Below are 21,991 nucleotides of genomic sequence, written 5' to 3' on the forward strand. Positions count from 1 at the left end.
CACTCGCCCTGGCCGATGTCTGTCGATTTATGGAGGCCGGCGATTGGACGAGGCTGCCCAGGTGCGGAGCGAGTGCTGTGAAGACCTATCTATGTCTAGATTGGCCTGCCCGAGTCTGGGGCGCAGTCAATAATGAGTGCATGCTGATGGAAGCGACAGTGCTGAGAAGACTTAGGGCTGTACCATTCTCTTTCGGCAGGAACGACTTTCGCAGAACAAACTGAGGAGACAAACCCGCCGTCCACAGAGTCTGAGGCAGATGAGGTAATTTTTTTTAACTTAATTGTACATTTAGCACTAGAAATAGAAATGCCGTGCCGCCATTAAATCAGATGGTGCAAAAGAAGTTCGCTGTTGATAGTAACAAGAAGCAGTTTTGGGGCAGAGGAATGAAAAACGCAATTCTGCAGAAGGGCTTGTGCTGTCCTGATTGGCACAGAGGTGCGGATGATGCAGCTGGTGATGTTGTCTGTGGCAGGTGTTTATGGGCATGAAACTCTTGGCAATGCCCTTGGTAAGACCTAAGCCTTGTTATCATGGTGGTTATTGTTCATGGTGGGGCACTGGCGTGGTAGGCCCTGAAGGGGATCTCCCTATTGGTGAATATGCGAGAATTGCCATTCTTGGCAGGGCTCTGAGTTTTCCATGACTGCTGCTATATTTGATGGAGTCGAGGTTGATCTTTTCCATTTGCTCTTGTCTTTGGTGGGAAACAATGTTTGATATTTTGAATAATGGTTTTCATTTCAGTTCTCAATAGTGTGGTGGGTGCGTTTCTCTTTCAAATTTCTATATTTTGGCTGCTCCATATTTTGGACTTAATTGTGTCTTTTTATTGTACATTTCTAAAACGGATCAACAAAAACCTTTGAAATGGAATGGAGTATGCATCTAATGTATTGTCAAACTACACCCTAGTTTGTAAATTCATGAAATGGTAATTCATATAATGGCTGAGAATTAAGATCATGATGGGTTTACAAGTTGTGAGTTGAAAATGTACTTCATGTGTTTAACATTTATACAATGAGCATCGCCTTATGAGAGGAGTACATATAACACGAGGGAAGTATTTATGTAATGTAATGCACTGATTATTTACCAGTAAATCTTCATTACACTGAGGGTCTGATTCTGAGCTTGGGATAAAATTAGTGTAGAAAGGCATCATTCTCCCCTCCAGTTTTCAGCACCACCATTCTGAGGAGGATGGGCAGATTGGAGAGGAGTTGTTGTGCTTACCGGCTGTAAAAGCGGATAAAATCTGTCTTTATGGCGGAGTGTGTGCACCAATTTCATTTCGAGCGTTTCCAAAAGGTCTGCCACAGGCCGAATTCAGAGGTCTGTGTAAAAATAGAAATGTGTTGTTCCAAACAGTAAGAACACATTTCTTAAATGCATCATATTCTGACAAAGCAAGGATGTGGCGTGGAGGCATGAAAGCCTCGGCTTTTGCATGTGCCTGATTTACGGCCTGACAGTGGCCCTGGTAACCACCAGGAATGCAAGGCAGGTATGGAAGGAGATTCTCCTGCAGTGCCCTGCTTTTGCAAATCCTAAAACACGAGTTTACAACGACTGCACACATTTCCCATTGTTAATTAAGACATTTCTCAGACTGCAGCTCCGTTTTTCTAGTTTACTGAAATCTGGAACACACTTCCGTAAATTAGAAAAGTTACAGTATTTCTTTAGAAATGCTTACAGTGATAGACACGGCTACACATTGCGACCCCACAGCAAGTGTTTTTTGTAGCAGCTCCCCTCCAGTCTTTCCACCCTCCTCAGAATAGTGGTGCTGAAAACCGGAGGGGAGAATGTTGTTTTTATACCCAAGCTCAGAATCGGGCCTCACTTTTCTTATTAACAAAAATGTCATTGACACTTCAGTAAATAAGAAAAGTGGTGCTGCACATTGAGAAATGCTTTCATTATAAGGGAAAAAGTTTGCAATAAATGTTAACGACACCTCAGAAGTGCCATATTGTAACACCTTTTTTTACATGCGTTACCTGGGCTTTTGGAAGGAGAATCCCCTTTCCGGGCCCTGCATTCGTGATAGTTGCTAGGGCTGTTGTCAAGCCGTAAATCAGGCACATGCAAAAGTCAAGGCTTTTATACCAGACTGCCACATTCCAGGTTGACAGCATATGATGCTTTTAAGAAAACATGTGCATCCTTCATGGAAGAACAATTTTCTATTTTTGGATGCACCTCATCATTGGGCCCTGGGTCATACTTTTCCTCTTGTGACAGTCCTTATGGTATTTAATTTGGTTCTTTTGTAATGAGGGTGAAAAGAGTGTGAGCCATGCCCAGGAAAATGGCAACCAAACTACCCCTTTAAATTTAATTAACAAATGTCGCACCTCGTTCTGAACAGGTTATAAAACATCCAACCAGTCACTGATTATCCTGTTAGACTACCCAACTAGAATCACAGTGGTAAAAGGCACAGGTCATATACAAGGGTGGGAGCAAAGTAATCCAGGACTGTATTGTGGAAGAGTAGGACTTAGTATGACGACGCTTACCCATAAGTAATAAGAACTTACATCATCACCCCCTCTTCCTCATCGATGCTACAGCAGGCAGAGCACAGTATTTGACCAACAGCACCCAATAGCTGAGCAAGGGATATGCAACAACATAACCCTTTAGTAAATAACAATTATAAAAGAGATCAGGTAGGAAAGTGACTCGAAGAACATCCTCCAATCAGTCAAATCAAGGGTTACATGGACGCCCTCAATGCAACTCTGTAAATCATGATGTACTTCCAAACTAAAGGCCACCCAACTAAATCTTGAAGGCGGTGAACAAGTACACACAGACAGACAAAGCATACATGCTGCCACCAGGCCCCTTAGTGATGAAGGGAGCAAGGCCACAGGAAGCAACACCAGAACCGGGAGAGCAGTCTACTAAACAAAACTACATCTATTCAGATAACTGCAAACCTCATGAACAACTTCAGCATGTGCACGAGGAGACATTAGAAGCAACACTAAAGAATGCAACTGGTAAGTCTATAATGGATCTCAACCACTGCCCTTGCTCTGGACAACCTTCCAGCAGAGCGTTGTTTAGCCTGCCATGCCAGTACAGAAAGGGGAAGGCCATATTCAAATAAGGCTTGAGCCCACCCCAAAAGGAACAGTCGCATCACTTCTGCACAAGATCACAAGCGAGCCCAGGCATGTTTCAGCCGCATTGGGCATCGTCAGTGAGGTGTAGCTTGGGTCTCTATGAACAGCAGGTTCGTCGATGTCGAGGTCCAGATCAAAGTCAGATTTAAATGTGCAGCTTTGCGAAATGAGCAATCAGAGAGGCAAGAGAATTCAAGTGTGGGGTGCATGGGCTGCGGAGGGGAGGTGATGCAGGCCACCAAGAGGCAAAAGACAAAAAGTGTGTGCCACCTCCAACACCTGTAGTAATAAAGTACAAACGCACACATAGTTTTAATTTTGAAGTCAATACCAGCTTTATACTGTATTTGTACTATCAAAGCATACATCATACACATAAAAAGAGCATTACAAAATGGTACCAGATAAACACCAGATAAATACACATTAGGTAAAAACAGGTTAAAACAGCAAAAAACACCTCAATATCTCAAGAGGTCGCTTTATCAATAGCATTAGAAACTCAGTCCTCTCAGCCATGCCCTATGTAGGTATTTGGCCTCTAAGTGGACCACAGCTAGCTGACCATTAGTTATACAAAAATGTAATGCATCCACAGTCCTCCCAATACCACTTGATCTAAACATGGGGGATACGTGTTTAGCACTTAGACCCTGATACCCGTGGCACAGCAACATAAAATGGGAGACTGTTTCAGCGGGTGCACCGCAGATCAAAGCTCTGAGCTATTTTGCAAGGACCATTTCTTTGTATAAGCAGCAATTCGCAAAGTACCTGCTCTTAGATCTAGATAAAGTGATTGTGCGTGGGAGGGTTTAATCAAATCTAGATATGGTTCGAACCCAAAGTCTTCCTTGATGCTCAAGTACTGACACCTGCAGGAAAGTTTGAGGCAGGCCGCCTCCATGGATTATCTACACGCCATCAAGCCTGCCTACCTTACCTGATCCAATGGTCCATTTGCCATAGTGGACGGTCGATCCCACATAGAAGGGAGATGACATTTGCACAACCAAAATGTACCATGATTCAACCAAGGAGTAGCGTGGCTACCTTCCAAAGTCATGAAATCCATCAACATAGCTCTTTAGATATATAGAGCTGGAAGGGTCCACAGACGTGTCCAATTTTGTGTCGTATGTGTTGCCAACATGGGGCTTTGGTGGGTACACTGTAATATGGAGCTCAGAAAAACAGTGCTGCTATTATAACCCAGATTACAGGTACAGTACTACTGTGTACTGTACTTGATGTGACGTTGTCAGTGTACACGGCGCATGCGCGAGCCTCGTTTTGGGTGGCGCATAAGCGTTCTGAATAAAGAACGTCCGTGCGGCAGTTGCCGCCGGGACCTTGGAAAGCATGGTCGCATGTGTCATGTCTCAGTGCTTGTATACATGCGTGTGTTAGTACGGGGCGGCCCGAAGCACCGGCTCGCCCACCACATTGGCGACGAAGATGGGATACAACGAAGTGAGCAGCTTGACACGCACCAACGTGTCAACCACGAGCATTTTCTTCGTTGTGTATCCTGAATCCGACGCGAGCAATGGCGATATCGTTAGCCTCAGGCCGAAAGGCAGTAGCGGCCCGCGAGGGTGCTCGTGCGCTGCCTACTTGCTAACGGAAGACAAAACGCCAAAGCGTCCGCAGTGCTTTGTTCCAAGAGGACTGCAGGACCGAACGTCGTTGTAGCACCGAGTCACTTCTGCGCACGGGACCAGGTGCGTCAGCGATCTGTCTGAGTCACGTGTGCCGCCTCTAATATTGCAGTGAGGTGCCTGTGCGACCGGCGAAGATGACGGACAGCGATGGAGAAGCGTCGGTGACGCAAACGGTAGTGCGTAGACAACAGGGTTCATTACTACCCATGCAGGAATTTGACACTTCAGGTCCACCCTCAAAATTGGGCCCAAAATGGTTGCTGTGGATAAAAAAACTGGACATGTATTTTGCAGCGACCGGAGAGACCGATGACGACGCCAAGAGGGCGACATTGCTCTATTCGGCAGGGATGGACGTTCTCCGCATATATGAGTCTCTAAACCTACAAGTGGCAACGTATGATGCCGTTAAAACTGACCTCAAGAACTATTTCATTCCCCTATCCAATGTGGACTTCGGCAGATTTTTATTCTGTGGTGAGAAACAGCGGGAGGAGGAATCTCTTGGTCAGTTCTGCGCACGCCTGCGGCAGATGGCTACCACCTGTAGGTGGGACAATGAAGAGGGTATGATCCGCAATCAAGTGATTCAGGGGTGCAGTTCGGGCAAACTACGCAGACAGATACTGCGAGAGCCGGGACTGTCTCTTGTCCAAATATTAGACAGTGGCAGGGTGTATGAATTGGCTGAGACGAGGGGAGCTAATATGGACGCTGCTGTGCGCCCCGGAAGGTCTGAAGAGGCATTTGCAGTGGGAAGGCAAGCTTCATGGAAGGCGCGATGGAGCCAGAAACGCCAGGATATAGCCCCAGCACACGGATCAGCGACCATTTGCCAATACTGCGGATATGATCTGCCCCACTCTGATGACTGTCCAGCCAAATCAAGAACATGCGGCAGGTGCAATGGTCCGGGCCATTATGCCAGGATGTGTCGTGCCCCCGCACTGGTTGCCACGCAAAGAGGACCGGCGAGGCCTAATGGCGGCGGGCTCAGGAGACAATGCAGTGTTGCGACACTGGAGGAAGATGTCCAGAGACTAGATATCGCAGAGGAAGAGGAAGAGGAAGAAGACTTTTTTTCATTTCGAAACCTGCGACATGAGCACGAAAAAAGAGACAGCCTAAGTGTGTGGTTGACATTCAAGGTGTCCCGACGCAGGTACTGACAGATACGGGCGCCTCTGTCTGTGTGCTTGCCACCGACCATTACAGGGCAATCCCGGGACCACCACCATTGGATGTGTCAACGTCAAAGATCTTCACCTTTGGAGGCGACACTCCACTACCCATTCAAGGGGTGTTTGTGGCACCTGTCACCAGAGGGACCAAGACCATCAAAGCCCAGTCTTTTGTCACGGACGTCAGCCAGCACTCGCTTCTCAGTTGTGCTGCGTCAGAGGCGTTGGACCTGGTGCATTTTGCCCTTGAGGTGTACCAGGTGGACATTGACCAACTGCTGACCAGATTCGCCGGTATCTTTCAGGGAGTGGGCAAGCTGAAGGGTCCCCCAGTGCGTCTACGTATCGATGATACCATCTGGCCCACCGCCCTCAAACATAGAAGGATCCCGGTCCACCTCAGGGAGCAAGTGGAGAAGGAGCTTCCACTTCTGGTCGAAATGGACATCATTGAGAGGGTGGAGGGGAGACATCCGCGAAGCGGCGGCGCCCCAGTCTCCCACGGAAGTATATAGCTTCCTGGGGATGGTCAACTACTGCGGGCGCTTCATCAAGGGGTTGGCATCCCTGTCCGAGCCTCTCAGGGCTTTGACCAGGAATGAGGCCGTCTGGGTGTGGGACAGGAGAGAGCTGGAGGCGTTTCTGGAGATCAAGAAAGCTCTGTCTGGTCGGGACACAATGGCGTATTTTGACCCCACAGCAGAATCAGAGATTGTCGTGGACGCCAGCCCGGTGGGTCTAGGGGCTGTCCTTATGCAGGCCGATAATAGAGGAGACATGCACCCCATTGCCTATGCGAGTAAAGCTCTAACGGACACGGAAAAGCGCTACTTGCAGATTGAGAGAGAGGCGTTGGCCATTCTGTGGGGTTGCCGCTATTTTCGTCTGTACATTCTGGGCAAGCCAGTTGCGGTTGTGACTGACCACAAGCTGCTCCTGCCCATCCTGGCGGGCGTGTCGTCGAAACCCCCCCCCCCCCAAGGATAGAGCGCTGGATGCTAGCACTCATCGAGTAAAGGGTTAAGCTTGTCTACAGACCGGGGACTAATAATCTGGCAGACTACCTCTCCCGCCACCCGAGTCTCGAGCGGGCGGAAGGCCCCAGTGAAGTATTGGATTGCAAAGAGTTGGTGTGCCACGTGGTGGAGAGCGCGATGCCCATGGCACTATCCAGGGTAGCAGTGGCCGAGGAGTCGTCGATGGATGAAATGTTTCAGATGGTCAAGGCGACGGTGAGAAGTGGTGACTGGAAGGTGATGCTCCAAAACAACTCCAGACGGGAACAGAGGGCTCAGAAGGACCTTCAGGCACTCTGGAAGGTGAGGGACGAACTTTCAATATCGGAAGATGGACTACTGCTGCGGGGAAGGCAAATAGTCATTCCACAAGCCCTAAGGAACCGCATCCTGGAACTGGCCCATACAGGACACCAGGGTATCGTAAAGAGGCGCAGCTCAGACCCAAGGTATGGTTCCCCGATCTGGAAAGTCTGGTGGAGTCGTTTGTGAAGAAGTGTTTGCCGTGCCAAGCAGCGAGTCCGGTTGAGAGGGCTCCACCCATCAGTTCCATGGAGCAGAGCGAGAAGCCGTGGGGCACGGTCCATGCCGACTTTGGATCAACGGGAAGGGGCATGTACTTTCTGGCGGTGGTCGACCAATGGTCGAGGTACCTGGAGGTGGAAGTGGTCAAATCAACAGCGACTGAACACACCACATTGGACAGAATGTTTGCCACGCATGGTTTCCCCAAACTGTTGTGCTCGGACAATGAACCCCCGTTCACGGGAAACCAGTTCGCGCAGTACTTAAAGAAAAAGACATCCAACATCGGAAGGCCTCACCCCTCTGGCCTCGGGCCAATGGTGGAGCTGAGAGAATGATGCGGACCCTTAACAAAGTGTTCAGAATATCGGCCATCGGAGGGAATGACCTACGGCAGAAATTGGTAGAGTTCCTAAGGGAATACAGAGCCACGCCACACCAGTCCACGGGTGTCGCCCCAGCCGAGGTGCTTTTTGGAAGCTGCCCGAGAGGGTTGATCCCTGAGATGGAGGGCCGAGAACCCAGGGTTATTGACAACGAGAAAGTCCGGGAGGAGCGAGTGGCACGCAAAATGAAGGAAAGTGCGAGGAGAGGTTTGCAAGATAAGGAGATGGCCGTAGGCGATTCCGTGTTAGTGCGGAACCGTCGACCGGAAGGGAAGCTGGCACTACCATATGAACCCCGGCCGTTGACCATCACCCACGTGAAGGGGACCATGGTCACCGCGGCCAATGAGCGAGGGACCATCACCCGCAACCAATCTTTTTTTAAGAAAGTGGAAGTACCCGGTGAGGAGACAGGCCCCGACGAGGGATCCACATCGGACGCGGGGACGGAGAGCCCCGGAAAGGATAACCCACCGGAAGGGCTGCCGCGGGTGGAGTGCCCAGGAGCGATCCCCCAGAACAGTCCCCGATATCCGGTGCGACATAATCGCCGGCTGCCGGCTCGGTTTAAGGACTACGTCCTGGACTGAGGAGACTGAGCTGGCGTCTTAATCAGGTTAGCGATCCCCTACGGGGACATTCATCGTTGTTCCATGTTGGACTGTTGTGTTATTGATATTAGTTTGTTTTAATCAAAGAAAAAGAGGGATGTGACGTTGTCAGTGTACATGGCGCATGCGCGAGCCTCGTTTTGGGTGGCGCATGCGCGTTTTGAATAAAGAACGTCCGTGCGGCAGTTGCCGCTGGGACCTTGGAAAGCATGGTCGCATGTGTCATGTCTCAGTGCTTGTATGCATGCGTGTGTTAGTATGGGGCGGCCCGAAGCACCGGCTCGCCCACCACACTTGACATCAGTATTTTAAGTCTCAGCCACACAAAATGCACCCTTTGCCCCGATACAAGACCCTGTGTCTCTCCAAATGTGCATAGTCTAAAAAGTAGTACTAAGAAAACTGCCCCTGCACGAGTTTGTACAGTAGCTCATGAAAACATGATAAAATTAACACACTATCAGCACTAAGTATCAAAACATCAGCAGATTAGCAACACCTTAATAGTAAACAAGTAAAAAGCAGCAGCCAAATTAAAACAAAACCAATTATAAATTAATAACACCAGTGTAAAATGTACTATTTACTGAATGAAAGGTAACAATGGTGGGGGGATTAAATCCTGGGACCCAGTTGATTTAGGGGGTCACCTTATTGATAAGGCATTCTCCCAGTTAATGAGACTCACACCAGGTTCGAACCCAGGTCCCCAACATATCCGAGTGACCCCAGTTAGAGTTTCAAACCTGCATCCACTGCTGCCACAGGAATCGACAGGCACCTGCATGTCTACATGGTTAGGAGGACGCCTACGTCACACCCCCCCCCCCTCTTTGCAGCAGATTTATTGCCCGTCCCATCACACGGGGGTGAGGCCGCTTCCACCCACATTGAACGGCAAGCAGCCATCAGCAGTTAAATGATAAACAGTGTCACCAAAGGTTGTATCAAAAATACACTTGGACCGTAATGGTCTCGGGATGCGTGGACGGTCTGGCAGATTCCCCCCCCCCCATGAAGAAATTGACATGTACCAAAGTTTCTCTCAGGTTCGGCATCTCATGGACTAGGCTCAGGGCCATCCACACCGGCAAGCACTACTTCGATGAAAAGGATGTGGTGTCTGCATGCTGACAGCTTCTTCCATGTAGCTCCACTCAGGGTCTGGAAAAGATCTGGGGCTGAGCTGATCTCCGGACTCTGGGGGCTTGGCTAGCCTTTTGTTTGTAGCCCCTGAGCTTCTACCCGGGGCTACAACCAAAGGACCCAGGTTATAGCCAAAAGCCCTTCTAGCGACGCCTCTGGCTCCAGTGCTTAAAGGGAAATCCAAAAAGTGACGCTCATTTGTAGGGTGACTGGCGTGAAACAGCTGATCGCACTTGGAGGGTGACTGATGCGGAATTTAAGTACCAACTTTTAATCTGTTTTATGTGCAGCGCTACACCCACATGACAGGTGACTGACGGGGTAAAGCTGCACTTACTTTGCAGGGCACATAGGAGCCAGGAGAGAATATGGACCTGACCAACCTGGCCTTTCATGGGAGTCCGTGATTTTCCAAATCTTGAGTTTACAATAGTTAGCCCGCTTCTCCTGGAGCGGGAAAACGCTTCTGTGAAACTGTGTAGAAAGAGGAGGCTGGGTCGACTATTATTAGTCGCAACTCAAAGCCCCCTCACCCACAGCACCCACATCTACCAAGCCAAAGGATTTGACAGAAGGTACGGGGGATGCAGGGACATGAACTGCACAGGAAGGTCAGAGAGTTGGAACATGGGTGATCCCAGGCAGGAGTAGGAGAGGAGCTAGGATTGTAAACTGGAACAGCAAGGCCACCAGCTCCAGAATTAAAAAAACAACCCTGTGGGCTAATTCATATAGAGGAAAACAAAAGGGGTTTTTGTCTACATCTTCCCATAAATTTCACCCCTTTGACCGTTAAAACACCACATTTGAGGATTACCCCAAGGCTCTGTCTCTCAGAACATTCCGAGGTGTGCTATTCCTCTAAAATATCAGCCGGCATGGTTAGGCTCACCCTGAAAAGTAAATGCACCATACATAAACTAAAAGGGCTTCTGGAGGTACCCATGCGAGGACTGCATAAGCTGGCCTTCTCAAAGAGCATCAATAAAAAATTAAACACAAAAACTAAAGAAATAGATACAGAGCGGCAGCCAGTCTTTGGCTTGGCGTCTAAATCAGAGGCAACATATGGGATGATAGAGGATTGGGCGGGTGCTTTATACACTTGAGAGGGGAAGGAGCTATATATTGTTGTTACATTTAAAGGGCAAATGTTTTTTTTTTACTGTTTCCTGGCCATGCTTCACCCTCGTATAATAAAGATGGAGACAAGGGAGAGGACACGGTGGTCATGATGATTGGAGTGGGATTGCAGATGGTTGCAGACATGTAGCGAATCACAGAAGTGCACTATATTTATACTTCACGTGGGATGAGGCTGAGGGGGCAGAGAGGCCGCTGTTGATTTTTATTTACAAAATGTGCCACGATTATTTCTTGACTATTTCACCACCCACCCCTTTCTCTTTCTCCCTCGCTGTTTTTAAAGATATGCTGTATCCATTTTAAACCCATCACTAGTCTTTTGTGGAAAGCCGTAGTCTTGTTTTGCTATTACTTACTCAATGTAACCCTTTATTCATCAAAGGGCCAAACAATCAGGATTGACTTGGACAAACCAGTGAATGGAAGTCTGGGATTTGCCTTAACCTGCAGCAGAAGTGGGGGGGATTTCCTGATTAAAGCCATCAGCCCTGAAAGTGTTGCTGACCTAGATGGAAGACTTCAAATAGGTGACATTTTACTCCAGGTAAAGAGTTTCAATACCTTTCTGCTTTTGCTTGTAGCCCACTGTGGTCCTAACAAAGATCTAGTCTACCTTTTTACTACGTACAAGTGCACCCAATACCCTACTCAGGGGCCGATTCTGACCTCATGATAAAAAGAGTGTGGAAATCTGACATTCTCCCCTCCGGTTTCCAGCACCACCATTCTGAAGTGGGTGGAAGTATTGGAGGAGAGGTGCAGAAAAAGCTGCTAAAATCTCTCATTGTGGGGGAAACGTGTGCCCCAGTGGCATTGTGAGCATTTCTTTAAAGACTGCCACTTTTCTAATTTAAGAAAGTTTTCTTAAAATTTCATCAATCTAGAAAAGTGGTGCTGCAGTCTAAGAAATGCTATATTTATATAGGGGAAAAAGCGTGAAGTGGATTTTAACAGCACCTCAGAGGCGTCCTATTTTAACTCCTTTTATTCATGTGCTAAACCAGTGCTGCTGGGAGGAGTATCCTCTCCATGTGGACGCCCAGCATTCCTGATGGTTGCTAGGGCTGTTGTCAAGCCATACATCAGGTTCATGAAAAAGCTGAGGCTGTCATTTCCCTGCATCACATTATTTGCCTGTCAGAATATGGTGCATTTGAGAAATGTGTTGTTCTGGCTTGGAAAAACACATTTCTATTTTGACACAGACCTCTGAATCAGGGACTCATTGTCTCTGTTGTCTCTTTTTGATCATTCAGATGTCCACTTTGTACATTGCCCCTCGTTAGGTTGGGGATACATGGACCATAAATAATTCAGCAGATGAAAACCTAAGAACATTAGTGCATAAACGTCAATATTGACCTTTTCTAACCAATCTGAATGCAGTCAGTAATCTCTGTAATTGACCTCATTGCAAACAATCTGACTTCAGATACAGCCTTTCAGCAGGCACTGCATACACTATTAATTTAATGTAATCTAGAGTGCTAATAGCCTTAGAGGTGGGTGGCCATTATCACTTGGGATAGTACAATTTTCCAGCTTGGTGCTGTGTTTTGCTTCACCTTAGGTCAATACATTGGGGGCAAGCCTTACCCTGTCATAATGCCCTCTTCCCCAATCTAAAATGCTTAATTACAAAGCAGCATCTCCACATCATCCATTCCCTTTTTGTTACATCCCCGACGGGATGGAACCTCAGTCCAACCCCTGGAGGCCGTCTTCCGGTTCTTTAACTGCCCATTGAGAGCGTCCTTGAAGATCTCTGGTCTATGTTACCTTTTCTGTCTAAAGAATAGTCAGGTTTTGGTTGCAATATGCACCACAGGGGTCATTATTGGGGACTCTTTTGCTGATAGGGCACGGTTGGATTGCCTGTTGCACTTTTGAGGAAGCCATCTCATTATCTGATTGTGGACTTTTGTTTGGATGTTATATTGATCTAATTAAAGTAGCTCAAAATGAATGCCAAATGACTGAAGAATATTTTTTGAAAATGATCTTCGTGAAAATTGCATATTTTTACTTTAAGCAGACCATCATTTGATTCCTCTGCCATCTGCCACAGACATCTGCAGGGTCCATGAAATCCAGAGCCAGGAGGCGTTTGTGCTTATTAAATGAAGGCTCTTGCACATTACATGGTAAAGAGGCAGCTTGAGTGCAGCTTCTCCTTTTGTGTTCAGAGGGAGGTCCCGCCCAAGATCTACAGCTGGTTTAAAGGTGCCAGTGGAATGTAGAACACACATGGAACCCAGAGTTCTCTGAGGTTCTATGAGTGACGGTTGGGGACATTCAGGATGAGAGCCATACCAGAAGGATGTCTGTCACCTGCTCTCCCACCTACCTTCTATTCACCTGAAAAAAAAATCACATTTCTTTTTATACTCAGTTGTTACCATGCTCTTCCTTCATCTTACCTGCATCACTTGATGACCCAGACACTGCACAGCTCCATATCCGGGGAGAAGGAAAAGGACACATGAACTGATAAACCCCCCCCCTTATTGACCTGACATGACCTTTTTGTAGCAGGTTGATTGCACCTTATTGGGAGACAGGTGTAGGGGGGCACACAATATATATCTTGTGCTTTAACTTATAACATGACCCACCTCTTACCTGTCTTCAAACCCTGCTTCCCTGGGTTCGAGATCACCCCACTGAGCTCCGCTGTGAATGTGGAGAAGGTAGGAAAAGTCAGAAGTTTCCCCAAATACCCCTAAGGAGAAAGACACAAGGTTAAAGTAACTGGCACACAAAAGGAAAGACGGACAAAGGAATTCGGGTGTATGGTTCTTTTAGTTATTATCTGCTCACTTTTGGTACACCAGCAGGGTTTTGAGAGTTTTTTTACAAAAAGGGAAAACCACAAGACATTATACACAAATCTCTACTCATGCTCTATCCTTACGTTTTCTGGGTCTTGACACATTATCTTGATGGCTCTGGATTTCCACCAGTAGGCGTCGGGTAGCAGCACCTGTAACCCTTGGGGTTTTTTCAAACGTTTTCAACCATTGTCCGGTGCTCCACTTGCGCCAGGAACTATTTTTGTCCTCTTTTTAGAGTAAACGGACCCTTGTGTGGAGGCCATTTACCCTTTTTTTCTTTTCTGGAATCCGGGCACGGCTCTTGCACCGGGGATCTGTTTCTTTTTTTTTTGTTGACTTTTTATGGGGCTTTATATGAAGCAGACCTCTTCCATTTACATGACCGTGTGTTGTTGAGGACCATCTCCAGTGATTACCGATGTAAATGCACTGTGGTAAGACTATCAGAGTATAGGTCTGTATGATAAGTGATGTTCGGGACCCTGAAAGGGGAATTGGTATGACCCTCCCCTTGTTCTGCTTATCTGAGTTTGTATTGTATTATGCAATATCTGATTGGCGCTATAGGCAGCAACATAGGTCCCACAAAGGTCTGTACCAGGGCTATCTGCCCGAGTTTGTGGAGTTGAGTATGAACACTTGTGAGTTTTAAGAGCAGTGCTGTCAAGGGAGAATGCTGACACACTGGCCAATTGGAGGCCTGGCATGGTGTACATTTGTGAAGTTTGTGAGCTTTGAAGTCATTGCAGTGGAGGTAGGTATGCTTGCCCTCCACATATCGCCCGCAGAAGGGTATATAGACCCTGGGCTCAAACCTCCATTTTCTCTAGCGGCAACTCCAATGGTTGTGAGACGGACACAGGCAACGCCTCCATTAGCTATGATTCCTAACAGATGGAATATTGAGGAAAGTGGATGGGTAACTCCTTCAATGGTTAGGGACGCAGAAAATTTGAGAAAGGAGAGCGGAAGGGGAATATCACACCTGACTGCTAGATTATCAGAGATATTAAGTGTGGTGGAGTGAGAGAGAGTGAGGCCGGCAACCAGAAGACTAGATGAAGGGTTGAGAATGAGCAAGAAAGGGAAGACTGTGCCTTCTACCGCTAGGATAGAGGATAGGCGCTGAAAGTGAGAGGCCCCCAAGCCTGCTGGTGAAGCGACCAACAGAGTCAAATAAAGGTACATCCCAGGAGGAAATAAGACCGAGACCAAGTGAGAGTACGATTAAAGGCTTTTAATCTAAAAAGTAGGGCAAACAGAATCTACTCTGCTCACGCCGAGAGCACTCTGCAGAAACCATGTTACAAGTTACATTTATACATGAGATTTGTCATCAGCACGGGAATGGCCTATGGGGCACATGGTGGATAGGGATTGGTCGCTAAGGGGAGGCACTGATAGGTGCTATATGGTCGGTGATGGCTGATTGGTCCACTGGCGCGTGACGAGATGATGTAGTTGAGTCAAGGGTTCAGCTTGGCTCATCTGTCGTACATCCGCTGGATGGACACATTGACACCTTATCTATGCAACACTTTTGCCCTTGTGGCCACATATTCACATCCATTCATACGTTTGACCGGCTCGTCCGGTGGTGAGACTAGCAGGCTGCACGTGTAACAAGGCATGCTTATTTATTGCTGAACATTTATTATATATGTTTTGCCACAGATATCACTTTTTTATTCAAAACAGGCTCGAATATTGAGTTGGGGTGAGGGTTGCAAGGTCGCTGCATGGGTGTGGGGAAGGTTGGAATACAAGGTTGCTGGGACTGGATTACAAATAAACATATTTCATTATGATGGTACATTTCCTTAGAAGGGATTTGGTGACCAGGTGTTTGGACAACATAACTCTTTATAGGGTCAAGGCGGTCAGTGGTGGGCTGTTTCAGGGCTGTTAGGCTTATTTTGTGCGAAGAGGCTTTTCATGCTTACACATGGCAGATTGTTGCCTTAAACCCTTTTGGTTGGTTTGTGGTTTGAGTGAAATTCACTTATGACATCTTATAACTCCATACTAGTCATATAATGTCGCAACATAATAACAAGGGATGATGAGAGAGAGAGAGAGATTGTCAACACGTAGCTGTTCATAATGGCATTCGTCTGTAAATAATAGTTCACATGAGGGTTTCTCCTAGCGCGTTATACACTTACATTCTACGTTATCAGCTGTGAGGTAACATTGTGTGAGCTTGCACAAATCTAAGAGTTGATTACACGTCGATACATTACAGTTAGTCGTTGTGCACACTTCAATGTTATAAACCAACATGCATTCTGCTTTCGATAAAACAGGTTCGTAAATGAGCTTTCACTTGCACGTGTATATGTATTTACATTGTTTACTCATTAGCTTATTTCGGACGTCAGAAGGTTTGTGTGAGTTTTACACATGAGGATGGGCCATCTCTTTGCCCATGCCTCTCAGAAGGAAAGAACACGTTCACTTATTTAAAGGTCTCCCCTCATTGTTGATTTTGCTCTGGGGTACACAGGGATTAGGTTTTTATGACCGGTGCCTTGTGGGGTGCAGGGCAGGTTTAAAGAGACAGATAGCCCTGGTTCTAACCTTCTCCCCCCCGGGGCTGCATCTAAATTACTGAAGGGAGTTAGGCGGCAAGCAATACAGTGTGGATTTTGTTGCATTCCTGCTGCCGGCCTTCTCTTGGGAACCAAGCTTTTATGTGGACGGCAGTGGGGAGGCGGTTGGGGTAGAGTCGCGCTGGCTGTGCGCTTGGCAGAGATGACTGAGGCCTGGGGTGAAACCCTGACTGCTCATGTTATTTTGCAAATAGAGTAAGTACATTACAAAGATGTAGTCCCAATCTTGCTGTCCAGGAGTGGCCACAGGACCATGGTCGCAGGTCCAATTTTTCAGATATTTGCCAGCACAGATGTGTATTTATGGAGGGGGTGATGGTTCCCTGAGGTGTCCTCACATGAGTGCTTTGGGGCCGGGGTCCTGGACCCGAGGCAGCCATGATTGGGCCTGTCCAGGGAGCATGGAAATAAGGTGGGGGGTCTGGAGGTCCCCTCCTTCCACTCAGCGCGAATAGCAGTAGAGAGAAACAGGAGCGGGAACAATTGGAAGACGCATTGAAGCTAGTGGAGGAAGAGGTAGTGCTGATACGACGGAAGAGGAGTGAAGAGCGGGAAGAAGTAAATAGGAAGGTAAAGGAACTAGAAGAAGGAAGATGGGGGCACGGGCAAGTTCTTGTTAGACTGGATAAGTCATTTATCAAGGACTTCAACGTGGACCTTGAGGACGGAAGCGTTGCTATGGGTACAGGATTTGAGCAAGGTGAACGGGAACCGGCACCCTAAGGTAGTGCCGAGTATGCTTCTGTGTCCATAGAAGTATTAGGGGACGTGGTAACAGGAGTAGGTGAATGGGAGTTAGATGTTGAGCAGGAAGAACAGGGTGTAGTAGCCACACCTCCTGCTCCAATAGCAGCGACAGAGAGTACACCATGGGATCTTAGGAAACCCTGTGGTACTCATATGGCTGTAGTCAGCAGCAGGGGAAAGATGGGTAAGGCCCCAGCAAAGGCAGGGTTGATTCAATTTCCATTGCTCCAGAAGGATCCGGGAAGAGCGTATTATGTCCTATGGTCACACATGGACTGGAATAATTTAATGAAGACACTCCCTTTGCTCACTCCAGGGACGGGGAAGTGGGTGTATGCATTGGAGAAGCACACTGCCAGTGTCATGTTGGCCATAGGGAACATGAAAAGCCTATTTATGGCTCTAATGGGGGAACAGTCAAATGGGCTTTGAAGGTGAGAAATAACTACAGGGCACAGATATGGGGGAGTTTTGTGGATTATGCATCCCAATACACTGGGTATAAATTCTATTTTGGCCAAGACAATGAAGTTAGACGATAATCCTGCCGCACATATCCAGTCAATTCAGGATATGTGGACAGCAGGGACGGGAGAAGCATGGGATAAGAATGTGGCAATTTATTTACATGTTAAAAATGGACTTCGCAAAGTAGTCCAGCATAATTTAGATAAAATAGTATGGATGGAGGCCAAGAATCAGCCGGAAACTCAAGCACATATCGTGCATTTTTGTAAAAGGAGAGAAGAAAAGGAAAAGGAGAGAATAGAGCAGGCACAAAAGGCAGAGGCCAAGCTTGTTCAGAAAAAGTTAGCAAACATTTGTTTGGAAGGAGCAGCGATTACCAGCTCCATGGAGGGACAGCAGGGACAACCAGGACAACAGGGACAGATTGAATCAGGTATGGCACAAGGTTGGATGGACTGGTAAGCGGTTCCCGAGGGGTAGCAGAGGATTTTCACAAGGAGGTTGGTAATTTTGCCGGTTTGGAGGAGTGGGGCCCCGGTTTGAGGGGCCGATATGAAATAATTATGGAGGGTTGTATGGGGTCCAGTGTTGGTCATATGGAAGGATGGGACACGTGGCACCAGATTGTCAGGGCAGGCCACAGTATTTTAATGTAGGGGCCCAGCAAATGCAACCCCGACCATGCCATATGCCCCAGGTTCTGTGCAGTCACATCAGGTACGGGTTGAACAGAAACCAGCATCTGGGGCTCCACAGAACTGTGCATTTCAACCGACCATGCCAGCACAGGCACCAGTACATGTGTGGGAGGCATGGGAGAAAAATCATTTACCCCATGGAATGGTCACTCACTACACTGGAGCAATTGTTTTTGGAGGGAATCCTTTCCCACTCCTCTGTGCTAATATGTACCTGGATTAGGACTGCCCACAGGGATCTCTGATTTGTTCAGTCCTGCTGATCTGGAAAAGAAACACCGAATAGGTGTACAGGTAGGTAACTGAAGGATTTCATTTATGGTCGATACAGGGTCTATAAAATCTTGCATCAAGCAAGGTGTGTTCCCCTTGTACAGATATACAGATTCAACTTTAGTGAGGCTTCCAACCCGTCTTGCACCACCCCAACAAATACCCTCTGTATCACCAATGAGCTAGGAACCATGCCGGTGTATAGTAAGAATATATATTTATTTAAGGTTTGACAAAGAAGCCTCGCAACCAAAGCATCAACCACCAATGCTGTGGCACTACACAATATCACAAAAGCACATTTCTTGCACCAATTGACTAACTTATATGTTTAATGAATTTACAGATACTACAACACACAGGTAAAATTTAGAGATGGACAGTTATCACTTTACATCAGATTTCTTGCAAATTAACCAGTAGGAAACATACAAAACACACAGTGATTGCTTAGTTTGGCACAATATTCCTTTCTCCCAGAAACTCCCACCCTCCAGGCCTTCATTAGTTATGACCCCTCTGAAATGAAGGCAAGTTACAGGGAGTGGGAATACAGTAGCAAAATTGTTTTGGATTTTTTATTTGAAAGGCAAAGTCAAGAAAGGAATTCAGTGGGGAAATCGTTTTGGGGTGCAGGTAAGTAAATGGGAAATTTACATTCACTTGAATAGCAGCTTTTTAAGGTTACTTATTTGGGGATTATGGATACCCCCCTTCGGTACAGAAGACAGGGGTTTCAGAAAGGTAGAGTCACCCAAGTACTTTATTGCCTATACCGGCTCTAACACACTCGGTATGAACTTTGTTATTTTTTAAATCTAACAACACTCATACCGGGATTTTCTATATGGGAATAAATGTATTTAAGTTTAATTAAATGCGCTAAGAATCTACACAGCCTCCCCCGTCTCCACAATTTAATGGAAAGGATTAAGGCAGGCAGTTCCCAAGACAATTCAATCTAAATGATTAGGGTGATTTTCTATAGTGGAATGAATTTTAATTGGATTTAATAAAATGGGCCACGGGTCTCCCCCGTACCAACACTCATACTGCTATGCGAGATGGAGATTAAGGCTGGCAATTTCCCCACTCACTTTTGATAGCTTTGGGATATATCTACTTATATGGGAGGCCTTAGTTATGGGGCATCCAGGGAAACAGCAGGGCGCCTCTGAGAACAGCACAGATCTGGTCAAAGGCTTCGGACAAGGGTAGTCCCCAGGCCCCAGACTTCCTCTGGCTCCACAAATGGTAGGCCCAGCTAGCTTCTAGATTTCCCAGTCTCTGTCTCCCACGCAATGTTTAATGCCCAGCAATAGAGTGGGAAAGTCAAGGGAAAAATCAAAAGTCCAAAGAAAGGTCCCAAGAGTTGAAAAGTCAAAGAAAGATCAGCAAGTTTGTCTCCGATAGATGTCAGGGCTGGCTGGATTAGTAATCAGAAAGAGTATGTACATAGAATTGGCTGAGTAGTAGTCAGAAAGAGTTTGTACACAGAATTAACATTGTGCTTGCCCAAGTCAAGATGGAAAGAAAGAAACCTAATCTGATTGGTTAAAGGAACAATGATATGTTTGGTTTGCCTGATTGGTGGAAAGGACAATGGGTTTGATTCTTGTGAGGTGAGCAAGATTCTAAACTGTCTTTCATCCAAAGAAATTCAGTGGCTGGTTGTACATTTGTTAAGCTCCTTAAGTAAGGCCTTTCAGAGTTCAGAAGATTTACCAGAGAAGTAAGAGAATCGTTTGCTGAGCCAGAGTGAACAAGAAGACCTCAGGTGGGATCGTTCTTTTTAAAGCTTAAAGATTTTCACAGAGAATTTCCACTTTTCTAATAAGAAGTTTAAGTGTTAAGAACTTTAAAATGAACTGAGAGAAGTTTACAGTTTAAATACAGTAAGCAGACAATTGTAAAGCCTGTGCGCGCAAGTTTAAGTTTATAAATTACATGGAAAGTGTTTCAAGACTGTTTAGCGTGCGCGTGAGGCCTCGTGACTTCAGCAACGTCGTTATGGGAGCGCGCGGGTATGCAGAGCGATAGAGCGCAAGCCCATTTTTACAGAGCGCAAGTTGTTTTTAGCGCGTGTACAATTTTCGCGTGAGTGACGTTGCGTACGACAGCTGGTGTTTGGTTGCGATCGAGTCCATTTTTACGTCGCTTGTGATTTTTAATCGCGTGCATGTTTTACACGCGTACGTGAATTAGCTAAGGTGCGCGTGTGCTTTTAGCACGTGTACGTGTTTTCTCTTTATTATGGTGCATGTGTAATTTTTAATCGCGTGCACGTTTTACTTGCGTATGTGAATTATTTAAGGTGCGCGTATGCTTTCAGCGCGTGTACGTGTTTTCTCTTAAATACGGTGCACGTGTGATTTTTTTAGCGCAAGGACAATTTTCACGCTTTGTGAATTCGCGTGTTCATCCCAAAACATTCGCACTTGAAAAAAGGAAAGATTCACACGCAGACGCAGGAGCAGCAGCATTGAAGAAAGTTAACGAGTTCCATTTAAGTAACCTTCACGCAAAAGGAATTCAATACTTCATTAGAAAAGACTGCATTGTTTTTAAAAGCATTTAAAACTCAAATCTCATAGAGTTTAATGTTCTTAAGGAGCAAACAAGAATATCTAAGTCAGTGAACTGCTTGCAAGAGTCATTACTTAGGATTCTAAAGAGACTTATGGCTAGTGACAATATGCTCTAAAGTACTACAATTGTTCTATACTCCATGCAGATAATTAACCTCTAAGTCTTAAACAGAGGTTTAAGAGGTAAAGAAGTTAGAGTTGTTTCCAAAATAATTTAAGATAAGAAGTCTACACTAATGTATAAGTAACTAAGTGTATTTGTTTACTACAGATACCAGAGCCTACCAGACGGTTGCAGGGCTGCAGTGTCTCCATTGTTATTTTATCCAAATTCCCCTTTCCCTTTCTTGGAGTTCTCAGCTCAGCTTTACTTTAGGGTTGAGAGGTGAACTCCTAGTGAGGGTCTGTGGGGCCAGCATCAGCTCCTGTGGAATTCGTTCAAGCCGGACCCTGACAATAGAAAACTGATCTCTTATAGTGCTCGTGACACTCTATTATTATCATATTTCCCAGCTGCGGATTGGCCAGCTCTCTCCCTCTCCCTCTCCCTCCCCCGAATACACCCACTGCCTGCTAATAGGATAAGGAGTTAGAGGGTGTGAATGATGGGGGCTTAGGGAGGAGAAAGATTTATCATCCCAAAATGACAAGTGAGTTTAACTTCTTCAGTGTCCTAAAATCTAACAACATGGCAGCTACCCCAATTTTTCAGATATTTTCCAGCACATATTTTTCTTTAGTTCTATATTTTATGGCACGTAAGAAAATACTAATTTTACTTCAGCATGCCCTTCCTGAGCATAGCTATCATTTTTCGCGATTTTCTCCTGAGACAAAATAGTCACAAAACAGCCCCTTCCTGATTCAAACCTTACTTCCACAACCTATCATAACAAGAACTTTCTATTCCCTCGGAATTACGAGAAGGCCGGAATCATAATTTCTCT

The 21,991-nt window shown here is 46.4% G+C and overlaps 1 protein-coding gene across 3 annotated transcripts in view; it reads left to right on the forward strand.

The window, feature by feature from the left end:
* The window catches only part of FRMPD2 (FERM and PDZ domain containing 2), an 878,187-nt gene that overhangs the window by 720,094 nt on the left and 136,102 nt on the right, over positions 1 to 21,991 (forward strand). For all 3 annotated transcript variants that reach the window (XM_069611181.1, XM_069611182.1, XM_069611183.1), the window contains 2 exons: positions 200 to 264; positions 11,207 to 11,368. In XM_069611181.1, coding sequence (XP_069467282.1) covers positions 200 to 264; positions 11,207 to 11,368 — 227 coding nt within the window. The remainder of the gene's footprint in view (positions 1 to 199; positions 265 to 11,206; positions 11,369 to 21,991) is intronic.

Source organism: Ambystoma mexicanum, chromosome 8, assembly GCF_040938575.1.
Source record: "Ambystoma mexicanum isolate Mex_15411 chromosome 8, UKY_AmexF1_1, whole genome shotgun sequence".
NCBI lineage: Eukaryota > Metazoa > Chordata > Amphibia > Caudata > Ambystomatidae > Ambystoma > Ambystoma mexicanum.